At 37.0% G+C, this 22,021-nt stretch overlaps 1 protein-coding gene across 2 annotated transcripts; it reads left to right on the top strand.

Moving 5' to 3' along the window:
• Positions 1-1,094: 1,094 nt before the first annotated feature.
• On the top strand, positions 1,095-21,812 carry LOC104121323 (insulin-degrading enzyme-like 1, peroxisomal). 2 transcript variants are annotated; one of them, XM_009633287.4, is made up of 26 exons: positions 1,095-1,441; positions 1,530-1,605; positions 2,441-2,508; positions 3,700-3,791; positions 3,862-3,935; positions 4,051-4,094; positions 4,666-4,717; positions 5,195-5,317; positions 5,402-5,514; positions 6,266-6,428; positions 7,371-7,463; positions 7,640-7,725; positions 8,146-8,232; positions 12,760-12,863; positions 14,036-14,138; positions 14,252-14,347; positions 14,425-14,614; positions 14,826-14,887; positions 16,467-16,571; positions 17,560-17,761; positions 17,842-18,050; positions 18,575-18,699; positions 18,817-18,868; positions 18,969-19,055; positions 19,901-20,023; positions 21,337-21,812. In XM_009633287.4, the coding sequence occupies exons 1-26, from the start codon at positions 1,313-1,315 to the stop codon at positions 21,604-21,606; spliced, it is 2,928 nt and encodes a 975-aa protein (XP_009631582.1). In that variant the 5' UTR covers positions 1,095-1,312; the 3' UTR covers positions 21,607-21,812. The 2 variants fall into 2 exon arrangements, with proteins under 2 accessions (XP_009631582.1, XP_070055598.1); XM_070199497.1 differs by lacking the exon at positions 3,862-3,935 and having other exon boundaries at positions 1,377-1,441.
• The last annotated feature ends 209 nt before the right edge of the window (positions 21,813-22,021 follow it).

Below are 22,021 nucleotides of genomic sequence, written 5' to 3'. Positions count from 1 at the left end.
AACAACGACAAAGAATTCCCGCCATAAATACTTACCACTTCCCGAATATTCAATTGAGAATATTCAAAAAGTGAGGGAACTATCTGTATTGGTGGAAAAAAAGGCATGACACGTGGACTATCATCAAGGTGACAAAGCATGACACATGGACCATCAATAAGGTGACATGTGGCATTCTCAATTAGATGAGTTAAAGAATTCAAGAAGGCACAAGAGAAACACCCTCGGGATTTCTCTGGGAAAGGAACCAGCTTTGACAGCGAAGAAATAAGAGCGAAATGTATAAAGACCATTAAAGAAGGAAAGTGCACCATATGGAGCGGGGTGGGTGAAATGGAAGCTAATATTCGGTGTTTTATATGATAACAATGTGCCTCCTAAACTTAAAGGCAAATTTTACAGAGTGGTGGTTAGACCGGCTTTATTGTATGGGGCTGAGTGTTGGCCAGTCAAGAACTCGAGTAGCAGAGATGAGGATATTAAGATGGATGTGTGGGCTTACCAGGTGGATAAGATTAGGAATGGAGATATCCGGGTCAGAGTAGGAGTGTCTCCGGGGGAGGACAATATGCGAGAAGTTTGGCTTAGATGGTTTGAGCATGTGAAGAGGAGAAACACAAATATCCTAGTGAGGAGGTGTGAGAGGTTGGTGGTAGAGGGGCTAAGAAGAGGTAGATGTAGGCTAAAGAAGTATTGGGGTGGGGTGATTAGGCAGTATATGACGTTACTTCAGCTTATCGAGGTAGATAGAAAGGTGTGGAGGTCGAGAATCAAGGTAGATAACTACTAGATAGTCAAAAGTATAAGTGTTAGTCCTTTTTTTACCTGTTATTCTTTTCGTTTCGATTTCTTATTATCTGGTTGTTGTTATTGCTTGGTGCTATAAAGTTTTTTAATTACTGATTATTGGGTCTATCGTAAACAAGTTCTCTGCTTTCTAGATGGGCTAAAGTTTCCACTTTTGAAATTATACTGGCTTGGTTGTTGTTGTTGGGCTTTGTCACGTTGCTATGTAATGCCTTTTGTTGGATAAGTAGATCTTTAATCCTCTCTTACACCGACGACTAGGCATTGACCACTTGCTTCTCTTATATTAGGCTGCAACGAACCCAACGAACCAAAAGTCTTTGCTCCTCTAGCAAGAGCACAAAAAATTTCTCTACATTTCAAGAAAACAAATTTTCTTAAACCAAGTTCACATTTTGCGCTCACCCTTTACTCTCTTTTTCTCTATTTCATTGATTCTTGAAATACCCATTTGCATTCCTGGACTTAAAAATTTGTGCGTTTGAGCAGTTGGGGTTTCAAAAAAATGGCTGTAGGCACAGTAGAAGAATCTGTGGAGATATTTAAGGCTCGTTCAGATAAGAGGGAGTATAGAAGAATAGTCCTTCAAAACTGTCTTGAAGTCCTCCTCATTAGTGATCCTGAAACAGAGAAGGTTTTTCTTGAACTATTTTTATGACATTATATGAATATTGTTGTGTTGGATTCTTGTATAAAATTTACTTTTTATGTTGTTGGATCAGTGTGCTGCTTCTATGGGCGTGCCTGTGGGATATTATAGTGATCCTAAGGGTCTTGAAGGCCTTGCTCATTTTCTTGGTAAGTTAAGTTAGTGCATTAGCTCTTTCAAATCTTAGTCAAATAAGCTAGTGTATTAGCTCTAGTTCTATTTTTAATGGTGGTGTCCGGGCCAACTTGCACGCACCTAGTGGCGGAGCTAGTGTGGTAGCTTTTGCTTAAATCCTGTATTTGTATTAGGAAATCCTTTAAATATGTACACATTCTAAATTGCGAACCTAGTACTAATACTAAAACAAGCTATGGGTTCGGTGGCAAGTTCAGAACCCATAAACTTCAATTCCTGGCTCTGCCTTTGCGGGCTTCTCGACTATTTTCTGGGTATCTGTTACCTCCTATCAGTACAGGTACCTACCAAGCTTAGGTAGATGGGAAAAATCACCTAGTATTTTATTGAGTCTTGTTCTTGAAGTAACTTTGGAGAATGATGCTTTTCTTAATCAATTATGAACGAGTTTGTTGAACTAAGAATTTGGGGTTTTAATGGAGCAAACAGAGGTTTTGTTTCCTGTAGCTTGGGTGCTATTCATTTTTTTTTTTTTTTTTGGGTTTAATATTGGCCTGAGATGAGCTTTTATGGAGTAACATGGTCAGTGAGGATTCATATAGCCGACCCCAACTTGTTTGGGACGGAGGCGTAGTTATTGTTATAGCTTGGGTGCTATGCAGCAGTATTCCGCGAACCTGAAAGTTGTTTCCTGAAGCGGTGGGAATTTTAACTTCTAATAACGTGCAAAGCTGGTGTTTTGTTAATTGCACCCTTTGCACGGTATTCCATTATATTGTTTGCTATTTTAGTATCACATTTTTCCTTGAGGCGAAAGTGCATGCTGATTCTTAATGTGCTACACTGCAGAACATATGCTGTTTTATGCAAGTGAGAAGTATCCCGTGGAGAATAGTTACTCAAAATACATCACCCAGGTATCTTTTTTTATTTATTCACAATTATGATTTACTTTTTCCTGAATTTCTACTCTGGTTAAACAATTTGTTCCTTCTTCCTACTGCTTATTCTTGCAATCTATCTTCTCTTCAAGACTATCGAGAAGTGATAGTTGTCTGCGTCATGATTTTTTTATGTTGGATACAATTTTGTTCGTTTTCATGGGCTCTTTTATTGAGCCTTGATGGTGATACATGGTGGTGGTTTAACTATTTGCATATGCTTCAGTCATTAATTTGCTCCACCCCGAAATTTGAGGGGAAGGTTAGAATGTTAGCATGAAATATTGTCTTGCATCAGACGAAAGTATTATGTGTTTTCTATTAACTATTTGTAGGAGTTTATGGCATAAGTCAGTGGGCTAATGTGTTGCTGCAGTCTCTTCTCTTATTTTTCATATAGCAGCTAAGTCCTGATAAGAGAAGAGATTGGAAGAATGCAGACAAGTGTGTTATGGCTAGGAGTTTAAGAGGAGATTAGACATCAAAAATGTCCTAGCTTAACTTGGACAAAGTGTCAAATTAGAGGAGATTAGATATCAAAATGTCCCAGTTTAAGAGGAGATTAGATATAAAAGATGTCCTAGTTTAAGAGGGGATGAGATATGAAAAATGTCCTAGCTTAATTTGAACTAGTTAGTTAGAATAGAACAAAGACGGTCTTGAAATGTAGAAATTGCTGAGTGTATCAACTAACTAGATGTCACGAAAACCAAGCATCTCTTTGAGAGCCTATCCAAACCCTGGAGTCTTCCCTTGGATTTTCAACCAAACTTTTCACTATTTGTCTCCAATAGCCCACCTTACAAACACCCTTAACAATTAAAGAAAACCAAAAAAGAATTGTGGTCATTTATCATCTGTCCTGTCTGTCAAAGTGGGTAAGCCATATCATCTTTCATGGCTGTCAACTCGGTTAAACTATTTGAGGCCTCAGGGACTTGTCGTCCTAGTAGTTAGCAACTCAGACTTTTTAAGTTAACTGCTCAAGCCGAGCGGTACGGAGCATGAGAATGGTTATCTTTTTCTTAAAATGTCACTTCTTAGTATCAGTAACTGGTATACTTATGGCAAATTACTAATAGCACTAATGAATGCAGTTTTGCATAAATTCCCTTCAGGTAACTGTCATATAGAGTTTAATTTCCTCCTTTTTTATTATTGATTCAGCATGGAGGTTCTACCAATGCTTTTACATCTTCCGAGAACACCAACTTTCACTTCGACATTAATGCAGATTGTTTTGAAGAAGCTTTGGACAGGTATGGATTTAACTCCTTATTATCTTTGAAAAAGTATCTATGAAATGCCTTATGGTGTTTCATTATTTAGATTTGCACAGTTTTTTATCAAACCGTTGATGTCACCTGATGCTACAACAAGGGAAATAAAAGCTGTTGATTCTGGTGAGGCTTCATGATTTGTGAATATTGATGTGTTCAGTCCTATAAACATTATCAACTGCTGATTGCTCTACTGTCTTTGTCTTGTGCCCGTGGCAACTTGCGGAGTCATCTTCAGAGAACCAAAACAACCTATTATCTGATGGTCACAGAGTGTACCAGGTACTTATATGGACTCGTAAGTCAGCTTTATGCTTCCTTTGGTACTTGTGATGATTCGATGAAGGAGATAGATGAAGTTCAATTGTGTGATCACATCAGTTAAAAGATTAAACTACTAGAGAATTTTAGTTATTTACTTAGGTCTTCTGCGCCCCTTTACGTGGGCATGATTCTATTTTTAGGGCGAAGAAATATTCTGCTAATTGATGGCGGTGAGACTTGAGTGCAGGACGTCGTACCTACTCTGATACCATATTGAATTGTGCAGTCATCATCTAAAAACTTAAGTTATTAGTGAGCGACCTTATATTGATTTACTGTTAGGTGTACAACCAATGTATAGGATTACCTGGTCCATGTTATGCTTGTTTCTCTCTCTTTATCCAAAAAAATCTTAGAATAAGATTGTTCCATGTTATGCTTGTTTCTCTCTCTTATCTTGTGGATCTTGAGCCTGTACATTCGTTTAAGTACCTGTTTGAGCTGTGTTGTTTAGCTCTTTCAAATTTTTATTCTTTTTCTTTTGGAGGAAAGAAAACCCTTCTTCATTCTTGCATTACTTTCTGTGCAGCTTCAGAAACATCTGAGTGCTAAAGATCATCCGTACCACAAATTTGGCACAGGTTTGTGATTTGATGTGTAATGTCTTCCATATGATCTGAATACATGGCTTGCAATCTAACTTTGGATAACCTTGAATCCCTATATAGTTAACTTGTCCAGTTTGTATTGCTGCATTTTTAGCTGATTTGTTCTTTTCAGAACATCAGTGCCGTAAAAAGTCTATATTATTGTACTCCTGAGTGCTAAAGATCATCCGTACCACAAATTTGGCACAGGTTTGTGATTTGATGTGTAATGTCTTCCATATGATCTGAATACATGGCTTGCAATCTAACTTTGGATAACCTTGAATCCCTATATAGTTAACTTGTCCAGTTTGTATTGCTGCATTTTTAGCTGATTTGTTCTTTTCAGAACATCAGTGCCGTAAAAAGTCTATATTATTGTACTCCTGTATTAAAGAGAAAGAGAAGTTACTCCTTTGTATGTTGCACATTGTTTCTTTTGACATTTATAAACATTTGACTCTTGCACAGGCAGTTGGGATACTTTGGAGGTGCAGCCAAAAGCAAGAGGGTTGAATACTAGGGAGGAGCTTCTCAAATTTTATGAAGAAAATTATTCAGCCAGCTTAATGCATTTAGTTGTTTATGCAAAAGGTAGCCGGTTGATTTCTCTTTTCTTCCCTATAAATTATTCTTGCGGAATATTATCTATACTAATTTTCTCTCTTAAAACATCAGTCTGCCTTGATAAAGCTCAAACACTGGTACAGAGCATATTCCAAGAAGTTCCAAATACCAATAGAAGTTACTCTCCTGTTACTGATCAGCCTTGCAAATCAGAACATCTTCAGGTGCTCAAATAGGTGTTGGGGTCATAAATTTGACACAAGTGTCTGAATTGGAAAATATAAGGGCTATGTGCTATTGGATCTCTTTTACCCATTTCATGTTGACTGGATTAAAAAAGGTGTTGTTTTTCTGGTACAAAGATTAACGGCAGACAGGGAAGGAAAAAAGGTTTTATGATATAGGGTCACTTGAACTTAAGATTGATATTTTTACTTTGCTTATGATTGATCACACAGATTTTTGAAATTGTGAGATGTGGAATGGAGTTTTCTATACATGCATTTGATTTTCTGCACCCTACCTTTAGAGAAGAGAGCTAAACTTCTGGTTGTCTCCTACCACCACTTATCATCTTTCGAGATTCAGCTTAATTTGGCTTTGGTGGACAACACATGAAAGATACTGTGAGCCCTTTTCAAGTTCTAACATCTTTGTGTCCATGTACTTGAGATGCAATAAGGTGTCACATAAGCTTAGCAATTCACTCAAGTTGTATATTCTGTACATGTTGGCACAGCAACTCCTGTTGGATTAGCGCACTGGTCCCTTTTTTTTTCAATTAGAAATCTTACTGATGAGGCATGAAATTATATCAAACTTCTTAGCCGTGTGTTGAAACTTTCATTTTTCTTTTTCATATGGGTTGGGGATGGCAGAAATGAGCTAATAATCAAACATTCTTCTCTCTTCTGTTGCATACTCTTCATTATTGCAGTTGTCCTACGCCTATGATTCTTTATTTTTGTTACACAGATTCTAGTCAGAGCTGTTCCAATAAAACAAGGTCATAGGTTGAGGATTGTGTGGCCAATAATTCCAGGGGTAATTTATTACAAGGAAGGGCCTTCAATCTATTTGAGTCACTTGATTGGACATGAAGGAGAAGGATCCTTGTTTTATATCTTGAAGAAGTTAGGTGAGTTCTCAACATAATTATTAGAAATTCGGATTCTATCCCACCAGCCATTCGTTATGTGGCACTTATGGAACTCTTGAGTTCAGTTGCAAAGATATGCAAAATTAGTTAAGACATATCAGTACGTCATTTACAAGCAAATCATATAAGGAGACAACAACCCCTTCCCTTAATCATTGTGGACAATCTAATACTCTCCCCCACACACCGAGGAGTGGACATCTAGAGTGTATAATAACACTGGGGCTCAACATTAGGTATACTAAGAATAGGGATGAGTCTAGATTTCATACTATGATAAGAAAATGAACCTTGGAAGTAACTCAACCTAAAGTTAGCTTATAAGGTGAGGAGTGCCTAATATTATACAAAGAGACAACAACTCATTCCCTATACCAATGTGGCATAATCTAACACCCCCTCCGGCACGCCCAGGGCTGGAACATAACATGTGTCCAACGTTGGGTAAACCAAGAATTGGGATGGGTCTGACTCTGATACCATGTTAAGAAAATGGATCTAGGCCTAGCTCAATCTCAAAAGCTGGCCCATGAGGTGAGGATTTCCCAAGACCACATAAGGGGACAACAACCCATTCCATCAACCAATGTGGGACAATCTAACAAGGACTAATATTTATTTTTCAACTGCCAGAGAAATCTGCTATTGAGGAAACGGGGTCAAGGTGGTAGACTAGCATGGTACATAGATTACCCGGAAGAAAGAAGCATAGATTTGTTTAAATTTCTTATATTTATTTATGGATGGAAAAGCAACAATGATGAAGATATATCTGAATTAGTTATTTAGGCCAATGATTGTATCTCACTTGCTTTTGCATTACATGTTTTCTGGGGTCTGTATATATATCAAGCATTACTTACTGTTTGCGTAGACTGTTTCTAAGAAATTATTGCTATTTATCTCTGCAAATCCTTGTAGGTTGGGCAACAAGCTTATCGGCTGGAGAGTCAAGTGGCGGTCGTCACTTCTCATTTTTTGAAGTTTATATTCATCTGACTGATGCTGGGCATGGTTAGTTCTCTCATCTCTCCACACCCCCCCACCCCCCACCCCATTTGTGGACAGGAAATTAGAAGGTAATGTGTTGTTCTTGCCCTCCATTTTCTCTATTTTCTCATTTGTTTCTCGAATTCATCTTCTCTTGGGAACCTTACTACACTGACCTTCGTGTCTCAATAATATTTCAGATCATTTTGAGGATGTTGTGGCACTACTTTTCAAATATATTGACCTTCTACGGCAAGCTGGTGCCTGTAAATGGATATTTGATGAGGTTGTTGCACTTAATTTTGTATCAAACACCAAAGTGATTATTGTTGTTTAGAGGAGCTTAATATACCTTTAAGGCTAGAGGAAGATTTATTGATAGATATATAAAACATACAGAGCAAACTGAATTTTCGCAGTGATACTTTTATGGATAATTTGCCATAAAAGACAAATTATTTAGTATTGAAATGGAATGGTTCCGACTAAAGTGGAGGGCATTCAAAGGATCATATAGTTGTCCCCAACTAGTTTGAAATTGAGATATAGTTCAATGATTGGGTGGAAAATTTTCATTTTTGCGTAAAAGTAGTGCTCATCATTTTATTTAAAGCTTTAAATTTTTGTTTCATGAATTCCCTTCAGTAAAGACTAGATGTTCGTTCTTTTGTCAAGTTTCTAGCTCACATATACTCTAAACATGCAGCTTTCTGCTATGTCTGAGACTGATTTCCATTATCAAGACAAGAATTCTGCCATTGACTATGTTGTAGATGTTGCATCGAATATGCAGGTACATTGACAATCATATTTCCGCATTTGGGTTCATTTATATGGATGCTTTTGAAGTGCTCATTGATTCTTTTTATATTGTTTATTTTTATTCATGAAAATGATATTTTATTGACAGAAATGGTCCCATAATACTAGAAGTATACACCAAAATAGTTCTAACAGTGGAGATTATTTTACAAAGTCCCACCATATTATCTGTACAAGTAGGGACGTTGTGTACGCTCTAAAGTTTTCTTTTTCACTTTTTTTTTCTAAATAGTAGTGTCTTTTGCAATTGGCTAATGATTGTATCCTCGCCTTTGAAACTTTCAAGCTCCTTTCTCCCAAGCAGAGCACCTCTTCCACGATGTTACTGAATCAAGTTAATGAGAATTTTTTTTTTTTTTTTTTTTCATATGGTATCTGAGCCTCTGCAATCTTGGTAGTGGCTCAAATAGTTTTTGCTACCGGCTGGCGATGTTGGTCAGTGCGTGTCACTCGCCCGATAAATCTTTTCTTCTTCTTCCTTTCGGTATCCCGCGCTGCTCGTCTCTTCGGTAGCCAGTGCTGCTATCTCTGGGCAAACGTCCAGGTATCACTTCTCTACCCCTGCAACTATTCATGATCGCTCCTCTCTAGCAACCGTTCAGTCACCACTCCTCTCTCTAGGATTGTTCAAGCACGGTTCATCTCTCTGGCGACTGCTGCTGCTCCTTTTACGAGACTGACTCCCTCCTCCAAACTTTGAATTTCTTGTCATTGTTCTGCCAATTCGAGTTACGCTCTAGGGTTTTGGTGTTTTGCAACATCATACTTCACAACCAGTGACTTTCTGAAGGAAAGAATTCCATCACCTATTTTCTTTTTGGTGATTGTGCACTATTCCGTCGAGATGTTCGCATCAACTTTTTATATTTTAGAAATAAGCAAACTCAAGTTGATTTTCCCACTTTGAGTTTGAGGGGTCTATTAGAATACATGCATATATAGAGTGTACTTGAATAAATAAAATCTTATTGTATATTCTATATGATACCTTGGGATGTTACGTGTATAATTATAAAATATTTATTTTTCTTATTAGCAGAGATACTGATTACCTAGCATATCGTACTCGTCATAAGGCTCCTAAGAAGTACCTCCCATACATTGCTTCTGAATCAAGTCAATGAGAATTCTTTTCCTATTTCACAAGTCCAAAGTTCAGCATCATGTTCCTAATATTGTGGATACTCAATGGCGCATAATGAAATGATAGACATGCTCCCATTGATGTACATAGAAAATACCAAGTGATATCATATAAACTTAACTTTCCTGGAGCTTTAGAAACTCAAAAGGCAGATTAAAGAATTGTTTTCTTCCCCTCTTCAATATTGCCCTTATCGCCCCCTTCTACCTTAAATATTATGTGCTTTGAGAATTATCTCCACCCTCTCATGATTTGTTTCCATAAAGCAGTTTCATATGAAGTTAATATGGCATTAAACCTTGAGGTCCTTAACTACCAATTCCTTCATCTTCATATAGAAAGTGACCTGCTCTAATTATAACAATGTGGATAAATCTCTTCCTTTCCTTCTCACAAAAAATTCAGGAATTTGCAGCCTAAGGAAAAGGGGTCGGATAAATAACATAGTAAGCAAAATCATATGAAATAAAAAAGAGGGATTTCTCATCCATTTATTTTTGGTGTAAGCAAGAGTACATGGAAGATCCAGAATCTTTTGTTGATGTTCTAGGATCTTTGTAAGGACTAAAGAATCTTCCTGTACCACCCTCTGTAATTATGGTTAACTATACCTGTTTTGATACAGTCAATATATATGCAACAAATGTTACCTTCTCAAAAAAAAAAAATCATGAGGTAGGTTGATAAATTAGAGAGCACACTTTATTAGGATTATCTTTCCTTCTTCTAGATTCCTAGTGAACCTTATTTCCAACATCTACATAAAAGGGTTTCATTGTTTCATCTCCATGAGCGGCCCCTAGTGGTAGGCTCAAGTACGTAGCCTGAAGATCACTGACTTTTCATGTTAACACCCTTGTCATGTCCTCCACTTCCTGAATTTCTTCCATATGAAAGATAACACACTTTCTAACGCTAATCATCAACCCAGAGATTGCTTGAAACCATAACAACAAAACCCCTCTGATTGGGAAGTTGGTTCTTTGTCTCATCACACCAGGTTTCAGGCTTAAGACATTTGTCTTCACGAATTCTCTCAATCTTTGCTTATGGTCGTATGTACGAGGAACTGGGGGAGAAAGGCGGGGAGAAGAAGTTATTCCGGCTGGCCAAGACGAGAGAGAGGAAGGTTCGGGATTTGGACCAAGTGAGATGCATCAAGGACGAAGATGGTAGAGTATTGATGGAAGATGCCCAGATTAAGAGGAGATGGCAGACTTACTTTTATAAACTTCTTAATGAAGGGAATCGAGATATTGTGCTAGGTGAACTGGAGCATCCCGAGAGTCACTGTGACTTTGGGTACTTAAGGCGTATCGAGGTTGAGGAGGTCGTGGGAGCTATGCGTAAGATGAGAAGGGGCAGAGCGAGCGGGCCGGACGAAATTCCAGTTGAATTTTGGAAGTGTGTGGGTAGAGCAGGCTTGGAGTGGCTGACGGGGCTGTTTAATGTTATTTTTAGGACGAAGAAGATAGCCAGATGAGTGGAGGTGGAGTACGGTGGTTCCGTTGTATAAGAACAAAAGTGCTATCCAGAGTTGTAACAATTATAGGGGTATCAAATTACTGAGCCATACCATGAAAGTTTGGGAGAGGGTAGTTGAAGAAAGGGTGAGGAGGTCGGTGTCTATATCCGACAACCAGTTTGGGTTCATACCGGGTCGTTCTACTACGGAAGCTATACACCTTACTAGAAGACTGGTGGAACAGTATAGGGAGAGGAAGAAGGATCTGCACATGGTGTTTATTGATCTGGAGAAAGCGTATGACAAGGTTCTTAGAAAAGTTCTCTGGAGATGCCTGGAGGCTAAAGGTGTGTCGGTTGCCTACATTAGGGCGATTAAGGACATGTATGATGGGGCTAAGACTTGGGTTAGGACAGTAGGAGGCGACTCTGCGCATTTCCCGGTTGTTATGGGATTGCACCAAGGTTCTGTGCTCAGCCCGTTCTTATTTGCCTTGGTGATGGACGCGTTAACACATCATATTCAAGGGGAGGTGCCATGGTGTATGTTATTCGCTGATGACATAGTTCTGATTGATGAGTCGCGAGCAGGTGTTAACGAGAGGCTGGAGGCCTGGAGACAAGCTCTTGAGTCTAAGGGTTTTAAGCTGAGCAGGACAAAGACGGAATACCTGGAGTGCAAGTTAAGCGCTGAGTCGAGGGAAGTGGACGTGGATGTGAGGCTTGAATCACAGGTCATCCCGAGTAGAGGCAGTTTCAAGTACCTTGGGTCGGTTATCCAAGGGGGAGGGGAGATCGACGAGGATGTCACACACCGTATTGGAGTGGGGTGGATGAAGTGGAGGTTAGCATCTGGAGTCCTGTGTGATAAGAGAGTGCCACCGATACTCAAAGGTAAGTTTTATAGAGCGGTGGTTAGACCGGCCATGATGTATGGGGCTGAGTGTTGGCCTGTTAAGAACTCACATATCCAGAAGATGAAAGTAGCAGAGATGAGGATGTTAAGGTGGATGTGCGGGCACACTAGGATGGATAAGATTAGGAATGATTATATTCAGGAGAAGGTGGGCGTGACTCCCATTGATAACAAGATGCGGGAAGTGAGGCTTAGATGGTTCGGGCACGTTTAGAGGAGAAGCCCAGACGCTCCGGTAAGGAGGTGTGAGCGGCTAAGTTGCTCCGACATGGCAGTTTAGGTGCCGCACCCGTGTCGACACGACACTAGTATGGGTGTGGGTATGGGATCCGTACCGGATCTGGTCAAACAATTGGGTGCTTTGACCACCGCGGACGAAAAAATTCGAGACGAGATACAACTTGTTTCCCGAAATCAAAACCAAAACTAGGGTAAATTTGAAGAAAATAACATATTCTATCTAGGAAATCAATCCTTTACTTATTTACAACTTGAAAATAAAAAAGAAATCCACACTTCACATACTATACGAGTATACGTACGTATTCCACGAAATTTCTCATAATTTAGAGATATTTTTATATTTTTGAATTACTTTTAGCTGGATCCCCGCACCCGTATCCGTACTAGGATCCATATCCCCGAATCTTAGAATTTACATCTCGAAGGATCCGATCTCTAGATCCGCACCCGTGTCGGATACCCGCACCCGTGTCCGAGCAACTTAGGCGTACACACTACCCTCCCCATACCCCACTAGTGGGATTTTACTGGGTCGTTGTTGTTGTTGTTTAGGTAGTTGAGATAATTTGATACATGATTGCGGTCAGGTATCCACATTATAAATACATTTTATACACAAGTATACCAAATGAATAACAATTGCTTACACAAGTATACCAAATGAATAACAATTTTTTTTGACTTATCAAATGAATAACAATTGCTTACATTTGAGTAATTTTTTCCCCCAGTTTTACCCCCCAATAGACTGGCTGGTTGGGTCATCTTTACCTTCAAGGTTCAGTCCAGACATTATTGAAGCAGTCCTAAATGAGCTCACACCACAAAATGTCAGGTGAATTAGCCTCCCTGTAGACAATTATATCTTTTTAACTTTTGTTTTTGCAAATGGGATACTCGCATTAATTAGCTTATGATGATAAATAATCTAAAGCATGATGATGTTAAAGTCTAACATGTACAATATACTTTTTGACTATGTCCATCGTTTTAATCAAGTTTTTGACTATGTCCATTGGATGACCTTGGAAGTCCAATGACTAATCCTGCTAGCTGTGGAATCAATTTTAACTGTCGTTCTTAGAAGTCAGGTTCTCATGACCTCTTTTGTAGATAATTGTTTTGCTTATAGTTCATGGACTTGGCTTTGGTTGGAATCATGGCTTTGACATGACAAGAAGCCAGTACAGTTAGGAATTCATATTGGATAGGGTCATAGTTGATTTGGCTGTTTCCTATGTTGCTCGGCCTCTTTAAAAATGCCGCCGGGTGCGTGTTAGATCCTCCAAAAGTAATGCATTTTTTGGATTATTTGACGGGTGTGGCCACATTTTTGGAGGTCGGAGCAACATAGGGTATTTCTCCTTCAGGGAGCATAGAGAAAATGAAGAGACAGAAAAGATGACTGTTAAGGATAAGCAAGAAAGCCTGGTGATGCAGTTGTTTTTCCTCCCTCCTTTCTGTAGAACGAGGCACGATGGAAAATGTTGATTGGGTGAAGAGAAAGAGACTGGCCTATTCTCTTACTGCTGTTGGGCTGACATGAAATGTCTGCTGCTTTTCTAGTTCATAAGCTAAGCATCCCAGCAAGAGAAGAAACAAGTTACACTCATTTAACACCCCAAAAAAAAACAGAACACTTAATATGTCATTAAATATACAATTATTGGATTTTTTATTTATGAACCACTCATCTTAATGAAAATTGAGATCTTTTTGGGCTACCGATCTTTTACGTCATTACATATCATAAGACCATGGTGAAACATTTCCTAATCATAGCCTTATGCATATTTCCTCTGAATCCTTTGGCGGTTATCTGCATAATAGGGATAAATAAAAATGCAGAGATTGTGTGTTAGAACTTCCAGCTTAGTAAGATAGTGTGCTCAACATGTATCATTTGCAGAAATAGTATGTCACTGAATTATGATGGTGTCATATATCATTTCTCTGTGACTAAATCTTTGTGGATGAGCACCTCTTACATGAAAGTCTTTCCAACAGAATCTTTTGGGTTTCAACAAAATTTGACGGTCATACAGACTCAACGGAGCCTTGGTATGGAACTGCATATTCAGTAGAGAAAATAACAAGCTCCACGATTGAGGTACATTCTGGGTATCTGTAAATATTGGTGCTTTTGATTTGATGAAGATTGGTATTGCAGTATTGCTTCAGCCAACATTGACTAGAATGGTGACACTGCTCTGATTGTTACAGCAATGGATGGAGAAGGCTCCTGATGGAAATTTGCATCTACCTGTACCTAATATGTTTGTTCCTACCGACTTGTCCATTAAAACTGTCTCGAACAAGGTATTACTAACAACAAAACCTCATTTCACACTCTTTCACTTTACTAAATTCCTTAAATGTTTTGCCCTTCGATACAGATGAATTTTCCAGTGCTGTTAAGGAAATCCCCTTATTCAAGGTTATGGTACAAGCCGGATACATTATTCTCCATGCCAAAGGGATACATTATAATAGATTTCAGCTGTCCCCAATCTAGAAGTTCTCCTGAATCAATTGTTCTTACCTCCATTTTCATACAGCTGCTGATGGACTATCTAAATGAATATGGCAAGTATCAAAGACTAAGATATCATGTTTCTATATACATATACCTTTATTGCAAATATGCATGGACATTTTGACAGTTGAAATATTGATCATTTAAATTGCTGGATAATTCTGTCCCTAGTTATATTCTTTACTTTAACTATTAGTTCATCTGATGGTGCATGTTTGGTGTCTGCTTAACTCTGCTGTAATCTACCTTGCATTTTTTCAGCCTACTATGCCGAGATCGCCGGTCTCGGTTATTGGATAAGTAGTCACTATAATGGTTTCCAGGTATTTATCTTGTACGCGCATTATCATCATGAATGGAATTCTCCAAACATTAAATACAAGTTACCAAAAATTAATCTACACAGCTCCCTCTCTCTCTCCCCCTAACTTATGTGTTTTCAAATTTTAAAGAAAAACTAAATTTTTTGGTTGGATTATTATAAGGTTTTTTACTAGTAGTTGTACCCGCGCGATGCGCGGTCAATATTAATTAAATTAAATTGTGATCGGGCTTATTTGACCATATTAGATCGTATTGCTTTAATAAATTTTAATTGTCATCTTATTTGTCAATATGATATATCCAATAATAAAATATCTATTAAATTAAAGGGACTTATATAGTCATTGAATAATTTTTCTGCCACGCGATGCGCGGTCACTATTAAAAAATATTAATTAAATTAAATTGTGATCGGGTTTGTTTGAACATATTAGATTGTATTGCTTTAATAAATTTTAATTGTCATCTTGTTTGTCAATATGATATACCAATAACAAAATCTCTATTAAATTGAAGGGACTTATATAGTCATTGAATAACTTTTTTATTCTATATTTTTCTTTATTCTATTATCCAATGTTTAGTATTTTTACATTGTTGATAGAAATTTTTTATTAGCATATTATTTTGCTTTATATTTTTGTTTGCTCGCTTTCTTTTTGTAATATAATAGAAGATATATATGTTTTAATAATCTTGAAATATTTTTTATTTTATATTAGCATATTATTTAATAATTTTGTCTACTACTTTCTTTTTATAATATAATAGAAGACATATATTTTATTACTCTTGAAATATTTTTTTATTTAAAATTTATCCTATTGTTTTCAATAATATTATCTGAATTTTAATGAATAAAATCTCTATTAAATTAATGAGACTTATATAGGCATCGAATAATAGGCTTGTTCGGTATTTTTCTTTATTATATTATCCAATATTTAGTATTATTGCATTGTTAATAGAAACTTTAATTAGCATATTACTTTATTTAAATTTTTGTATGCTACTTTCTTTTTATAATATAACAGAAGATATATTTTTTTATTTTATATTTTATTCTATTATTATCAATAATATTTTCTGAATAAATAAATTTTTATTTTTAAAAATAAAAACAAAAATTATTAAAAAACAAAGAAATTTTGAATTGGTAGTTTTTTATTTTTTTTTAATTTTAGTTTTTTATTTTAAAATGATTTAAAAACTCTAACTTGAAAGTACTCTCCAATTTGAATGGATAGATTTTTTTAAATTTTCGTTTTTTATTATAAAATATTATATTTTATAGATATGTAAATTCAAAAACAATAAGCAATAACTAATTATTAACTAATTAACTAATTATTAACTACTTATGCCATGTGGCTTTTTTCTAGGCTGCCACTTGGCTTAAGAAGGGAGCTTTTTCCTCTCCTTTTAATAATATATAGATTCTTGGTTGCACTTTGGGAAAGCATCATATGCTCATTCGGCTTCTTAAATTATTGTCATTTTTTCCTATTCCATGTGTGCAATCACTTTTAGGACATTGTAATAATTGTACGCTCCCACTTTGATTTGCTTCCCTTTCAGGTGACTATGACTGGATATAATCATAAAATGAGGGTCTTACTGGAAAAAGTTATTGATAAGATTACCAATTTCAAAGTTGAACCTGACAGATTCTTTGTTATCAAGGTAAGGGGTCTATTTTCATCCCTTACGGATCTTTCAAGTCTTTTTATTGTTCAACCTGATTCAAATTCTGAAGACTAGATCGTTTTATGGTAATCCTTGCATCTAATTTTATCTGAATTAAATTGCTCCTGTAGGGAATTAGCTAGTGTGTTATGTTATGTGATCTAGGCCTGCTAAAAATAGTGTGGCACATTTTTATTGATTATTGGGATATAGGCCTGCTTAAAATAGTGTAAGAACTTTTCTCATTTCATTTGAGGGACTTGAACTCTGTTAGGAACTTTCATGTTCATGTTATCCGGTTGGGCATATTTTCTTTGTTTTCTTCACTCGTTATGAGCATTCAGCTTGTATAGTCAACACCTACATCAAAGAGTGCGTTTTTGGCTGGCTTGGTGCATTTATGCCTCAGACGATACTGAGTGCATCTTTGGCTGGTTTGCCAGAAACTATTCTCCGTTTAATCAGTTGTATCTTTGAATATTAAAGAAATACCTAGCTGGAGCTATATTTAGCTTTAGTTCTGATGTGTGACTGCAGCATGAATGATTGAGTCGCTACGTTCTTCAGTCAGCATTGCTTCCAATGTTTTAGCATCTTGTCAAGACAAAAGACTTCCACGATTTTAGAAACTGACTTCTGTCCTCTTCTTGATAAATTCGATGTGGTCTAAAACTTGTGACTACTATATTTTTCAGTCTCTTTGCAGCTATATTTACTTCTACAGTTAGGTATTCAAAAACACTAAAAACTAAATGAGATGGCTTGAAAACTTCTTGTGTTTTGTGCCGAGTTCAATTTTTGGTTAAAAAGCATATGGTGCTGAAGCTCTTATGTTTTTAATTGTTCCAGATGCTTAGCTTGACGTGGTTTAGTTAATAATGTAGTAACAATTGAACAATCATTGTGATTGCAGTTTGCTGACATTTTGAATCCAAAGCTGTAGACTGATAGTTCCTTCTCTTGGACTGTTTTTATCTTATGACAGGAATTGTTCACAAAGCAATATCAAAATTTCAAGTTTCAACAGCCATACGAACAAGCGTTGTACTACTGTTCATTAATACTTCGGGAACACGCATGGTCATGGAAAGATGAACTTGAAGTCCTTCCTAATCTTGAAGTTGATGACCTTGTTAAGTTTTACCCTCTGTTGCTATCAAGGACGTTTCTGGAGTGCTACATAGCAGGTTCGTTTTTCTTTCCTACTAGATTTTTCTAGGATATTTGCCAGTTTAGCATATTCACCCTTTTAATCACCCCTTTTCAGGAAACATCGACTCAAAGGAAGCAATCTCAATGATCCAGCACATTGAAGATACCTTTTACAAGGGTGCCCAGCCTCTATCTCGGGCCCTATTTGTGTCTGAGCATCCGTCAAGTAGAATTATAAAGCTTGAAGAGAGCACGAATTACTTCTACGCTGCAGAGGGCCTAAATACCTCTGATGAAAATTCTGCTCTTGTCCATTACATTCAGGTACATCTGAAGTTACAACTTTTGTTTCTCTCCTCCTTTTGTTCATTTTTTCTAATGATATTTTGTAGCAGTTACATCATATATATGATTGGATGCCTCATGAGCAAACTCGTTTTTCTGTGCACAACTTTGCACTTCTTGTTTACCCCTTATATATGGGTTGTTCCTTTTGTTTAGCAGTAAACTCCTTGTCCGCAGTAAGTGTTGTTAGAACAGTCAAAGAGAATTAGCAAAAATTGAATGATCAAAACTAGTAGGAGTTTGTTTAAGAAATTATGTACCTAAAGTGTTCAAAATCATGAAACCAGTTAATCTGGCCATTCTATTGACTTGTGGCTAGACAAATAATTTGTATGTACTTAAGAAGAAGCTGTCAGAAAAGCTTATAACGAACAAAGTGCGAAACTTTCCAATTGAGCAACCTTAATCTTCTCGATATCTTATCTTTGTAAGTTGGCTTTTTATGAGTTTTACCATTTTTCTTTCTTCCTGCTAATACAGTTTATCTTATTCTATGTTTGAAGACGCATCCAGATGAATACATCAAAAATGTAAAACGACAACTATTTGTTCTCATAGCTAAGCAACCAGCTTTCGACCAGCTTAGATCTGTTGAGCAGCTTGGTTATATTACATCACTTTCACGGACGTAAGCCAACTCTTCTCTTTTAAATTCTCTATGAATGTATTTGCTCTTGGGAAATAGGCAGTATGTCTATTTAATTTTCTTCACTGCTGAAGGCAAGTTAATGTTGCTAAACTGTAGGAGTGATGCTGGTATTTGCGGAATGCAGCTTATAGTTCAATCCTCAGTCAAGGTAAATACATTACATCATCTCTATGTAAGCCAACAAATGAAAGATTATAAAAATCCTTTATGCTTTCAATATGAGACACTAATGATGAACCATGATACAGGATCCAAGATATATCGAGTTGCGATTCCAGGCATTTCTCAAGATGTTGGAAAGTCAGCTTCATGACATGTCAGATGATGAGTTTAAGGTCAAATATTGAATCTCCTTTAAGATTTGCTTCTTGAATTGGTATCATCGTGAAGGTTTGAATCCCAGGGAAGGAAAAAAGAAAAAAAAAGGATAAGCCTAGGTAGGTAGATTTACCGGATACTAATGCCGGTACCAGTGGAATAGTCTGGTTGCCCACAAGTTGGGCTGGACTTCACAGTTACTAAAAGATCGTCAACAACAACAACACAATGGCATCATTGTGACAACTCTCAGAAAAGTAATATTTTGAGAAATAGCTACAGGGAAATGACTTGAGATAAGCATCATGTAGTACTTAGAAAATGATTAGTCAGTGTGGCTGTGGCTGCATACATAAGTTTCTTTAAATGCATTTCTTCTATTAGTATCTTTGGAATAAACCCATCAGTAACAAATCAATAAAGTCAAGATCAACTGATCACTTGAATACATTTTTTAGCTTGATGTGCGGCTCATTAATTATTTCTATTTGTCTGCAATATTAAGAGCCCGTTTGGACATAAGAATTTTTTTTCTTTTTCTCAAAATAATTTCTTTTTTTTCGAAATCAGCGTTTGTTCATAAAATTTTCAATTTTCACTTGAAGATACATTTTGGAAATTTTCAAAAATTTGAAAAACTCCAAAAAGCTGTTTTTCAAAATTTTCACTCAAATCACCCACAAAACTTCAAAAACAACCCAAAATTATATTTATGTCCAAACACAACTCTAAATTTCAAATACCATTTTCACTTGAAAAAATTTTCCCCCTACTTTGGAATTTTACAATTCTTATGTCCAAACGCCCACTAAATATCACAGTTGCCTCGCCTACTGAGATTTTGGTCTTTTATATGATGCAGAGAAAAGTCAATGCTCTTATTGATATTAAGCTCGAGAAGTTTAAAAATTTATCAGAGGAAACTAATTATTTCTGGTGGGAAATTTCTGGTGGCACACTCAGATTTGATAGAATTGAAAATGAGGTATGAACTTTCTTTTGCCACATCAAGCCAGTTATTTCTCTGAATTGAATTGATAGCTAAAAGGAGATTATCCTATGCACTCTTTCCATTCCAATTTAAATTTATGTCACATTATTTCCTTATTTGTCCATTCCAAAAAGAATGATACTCTTCTATATTTGGAAACAATTTAACTTTAAACTTCCCGTGATTTTACCATTAATGAGAAGATTTTATAGCCACACAAATGTTATGGTATACTTAAGACCACAAGTTTCAAAAGTCTTCTAGCCACACAATGTTATGCAATGTTTACGACCACAAGTTTCAAAAAATCTTAATTTTTTTTCTTAAATTCTGTGCCGAGTCAAACCAACAACAACAACAAACCCATTGTAATCCCACAAGTGGGGTATGAGAAGGGTAGTGTGTACGCAGACCTTACCCTACCTTGAAGGTATAGAGGCTATTTCCGATAGACCCTCGGCTCACGAGAGACGAAAAGAAAAGCAGTAGCACCAAGCATTAACAACAACAAGATAGTAAGAAAACGAAACGAAAAGAACAACAAGTAATAATAGAAATCTAACAATAATGGAATACATGACTTAACACTAATACTCTATACTACCTGCTAGCCTTCTATCTTGATTCTCGACATCCGCACCTTTCTATCAAGGATCATGTCCTCCATAAGCTGAAGCAACGCTATATTCTGCCTAATCACCTCTCCCCAATAGTCTTTGGCCTACCTTTACCTCTTCTCATCCCTACTAGAGCCAACCTTTTACACCTTCTTATTGGGGCATCTGCGTTTCTGCTCTTCACCTGCCCAAACCATCTAAGCCTAGCTTCCCGTATCTTGTCCTCCCTCGGGGACACTCCCACTTTGGCCCGAATATCTTCGGTACTAATCTTATCCATCCTGGTATACCCACTTCGTGCCGAGTCAAACCATATCATATAGATTGGAACAAGGGATTATTTCCTTATTTTCCCTTTTCCAGGGGGGGGGGAGGGCTGATGGCTGGGGCGGTCGGTGTAGGGCACCTTTTAAGTCAAACTACAACGAAATATGGAAGAAGTCAAGTCATGCATACAAAGATGCTGGATTCTTAGAGGGAATGTAGAATAAACTAGTAAGAGGTACCGCGTCCGCGTAGTGGCATTGTTCCCTGAAAGTTGGTAGATCATTCTTTTGTCCCTTGCTAATTTCTGGGAGTTCAAAAGGTGGGTAATTGTCTCGACGTTCTTCTTTCTGAAACAAGAATTTAAGTTGGACATCTGTTGTATCATATATAACTAGATATTGCTATTTAACATTCATGAAATAGGTTGCAGCACTGAAGCTGATAACCAAAACAGACCTGATCGATTTCTTTAACGAACATGTGAACGTTGGCGCTCCTAAAAGAAAGTCATTAAGCTTACAAGTCTTTGGAAGCTCACATTCTTCTGAATTCAAGGCGGAGAAAGTTGATCCTGTTGAACCAAACGTCGTCCAGATTGAAGATATTTTCTCTTTCAGGAGATCTCGCCCTCTCTACCCTTCATTTAGGGGAGACATTAGCCGTTTGAAAGCTCATGATGCTGAGCACCAGTGAGACTAACAGTACAGGAAAATACAAGCCAAGAAATGGAGGTTTACAGTTAAATGGTTACTTTAACACTATTCTGAAGTGACTTTCTTCACAATATACATAGTTACATACTGTTAGTGATTGTACAGTAGAAACATAAACTGTTAAGGAAGTGAAACTAGCAGTTGTTGCTTTCTTATTTCTGGTTCTAAAAAGAAGATTTAGCTTGGCATATTCCTGCTTCCTTCTTTCTTGTGCTATTTATTCTTTTTTTCCACCCGGTGTCGGTACGCACATTCGGATCTGACTAGTTCGAATTCGTGCCGGGAAATCCCACTGAGGGTTAAAGAATGGAAGGATACTTACCAACCCGCCACAATTTTTATTTTTATTTTTTTTGGCAATGGAATCATAAAGATAAAAAACACACAAAGGCACA

Source organism: Nicotiana tomentosiformis, chromosome 4 (genome assembly GCF_000390325.3).
Source record: "Nicotiana tomentosiformis chromosome 4, ASM39032v3, whole genome shotgun sequence".
NCBI lineage: Eukaryota > Viridiplantae > Streptophyta > Magnoliopsida > Solanales > Solanaceae > Nicotiana > Nicotiana tomentosiformis.
The sequence above is the reverse complement of the archived record's forward strand: the minus strand, read 5'-3'. Positions and strand labels throughout refer to the sequence as shown.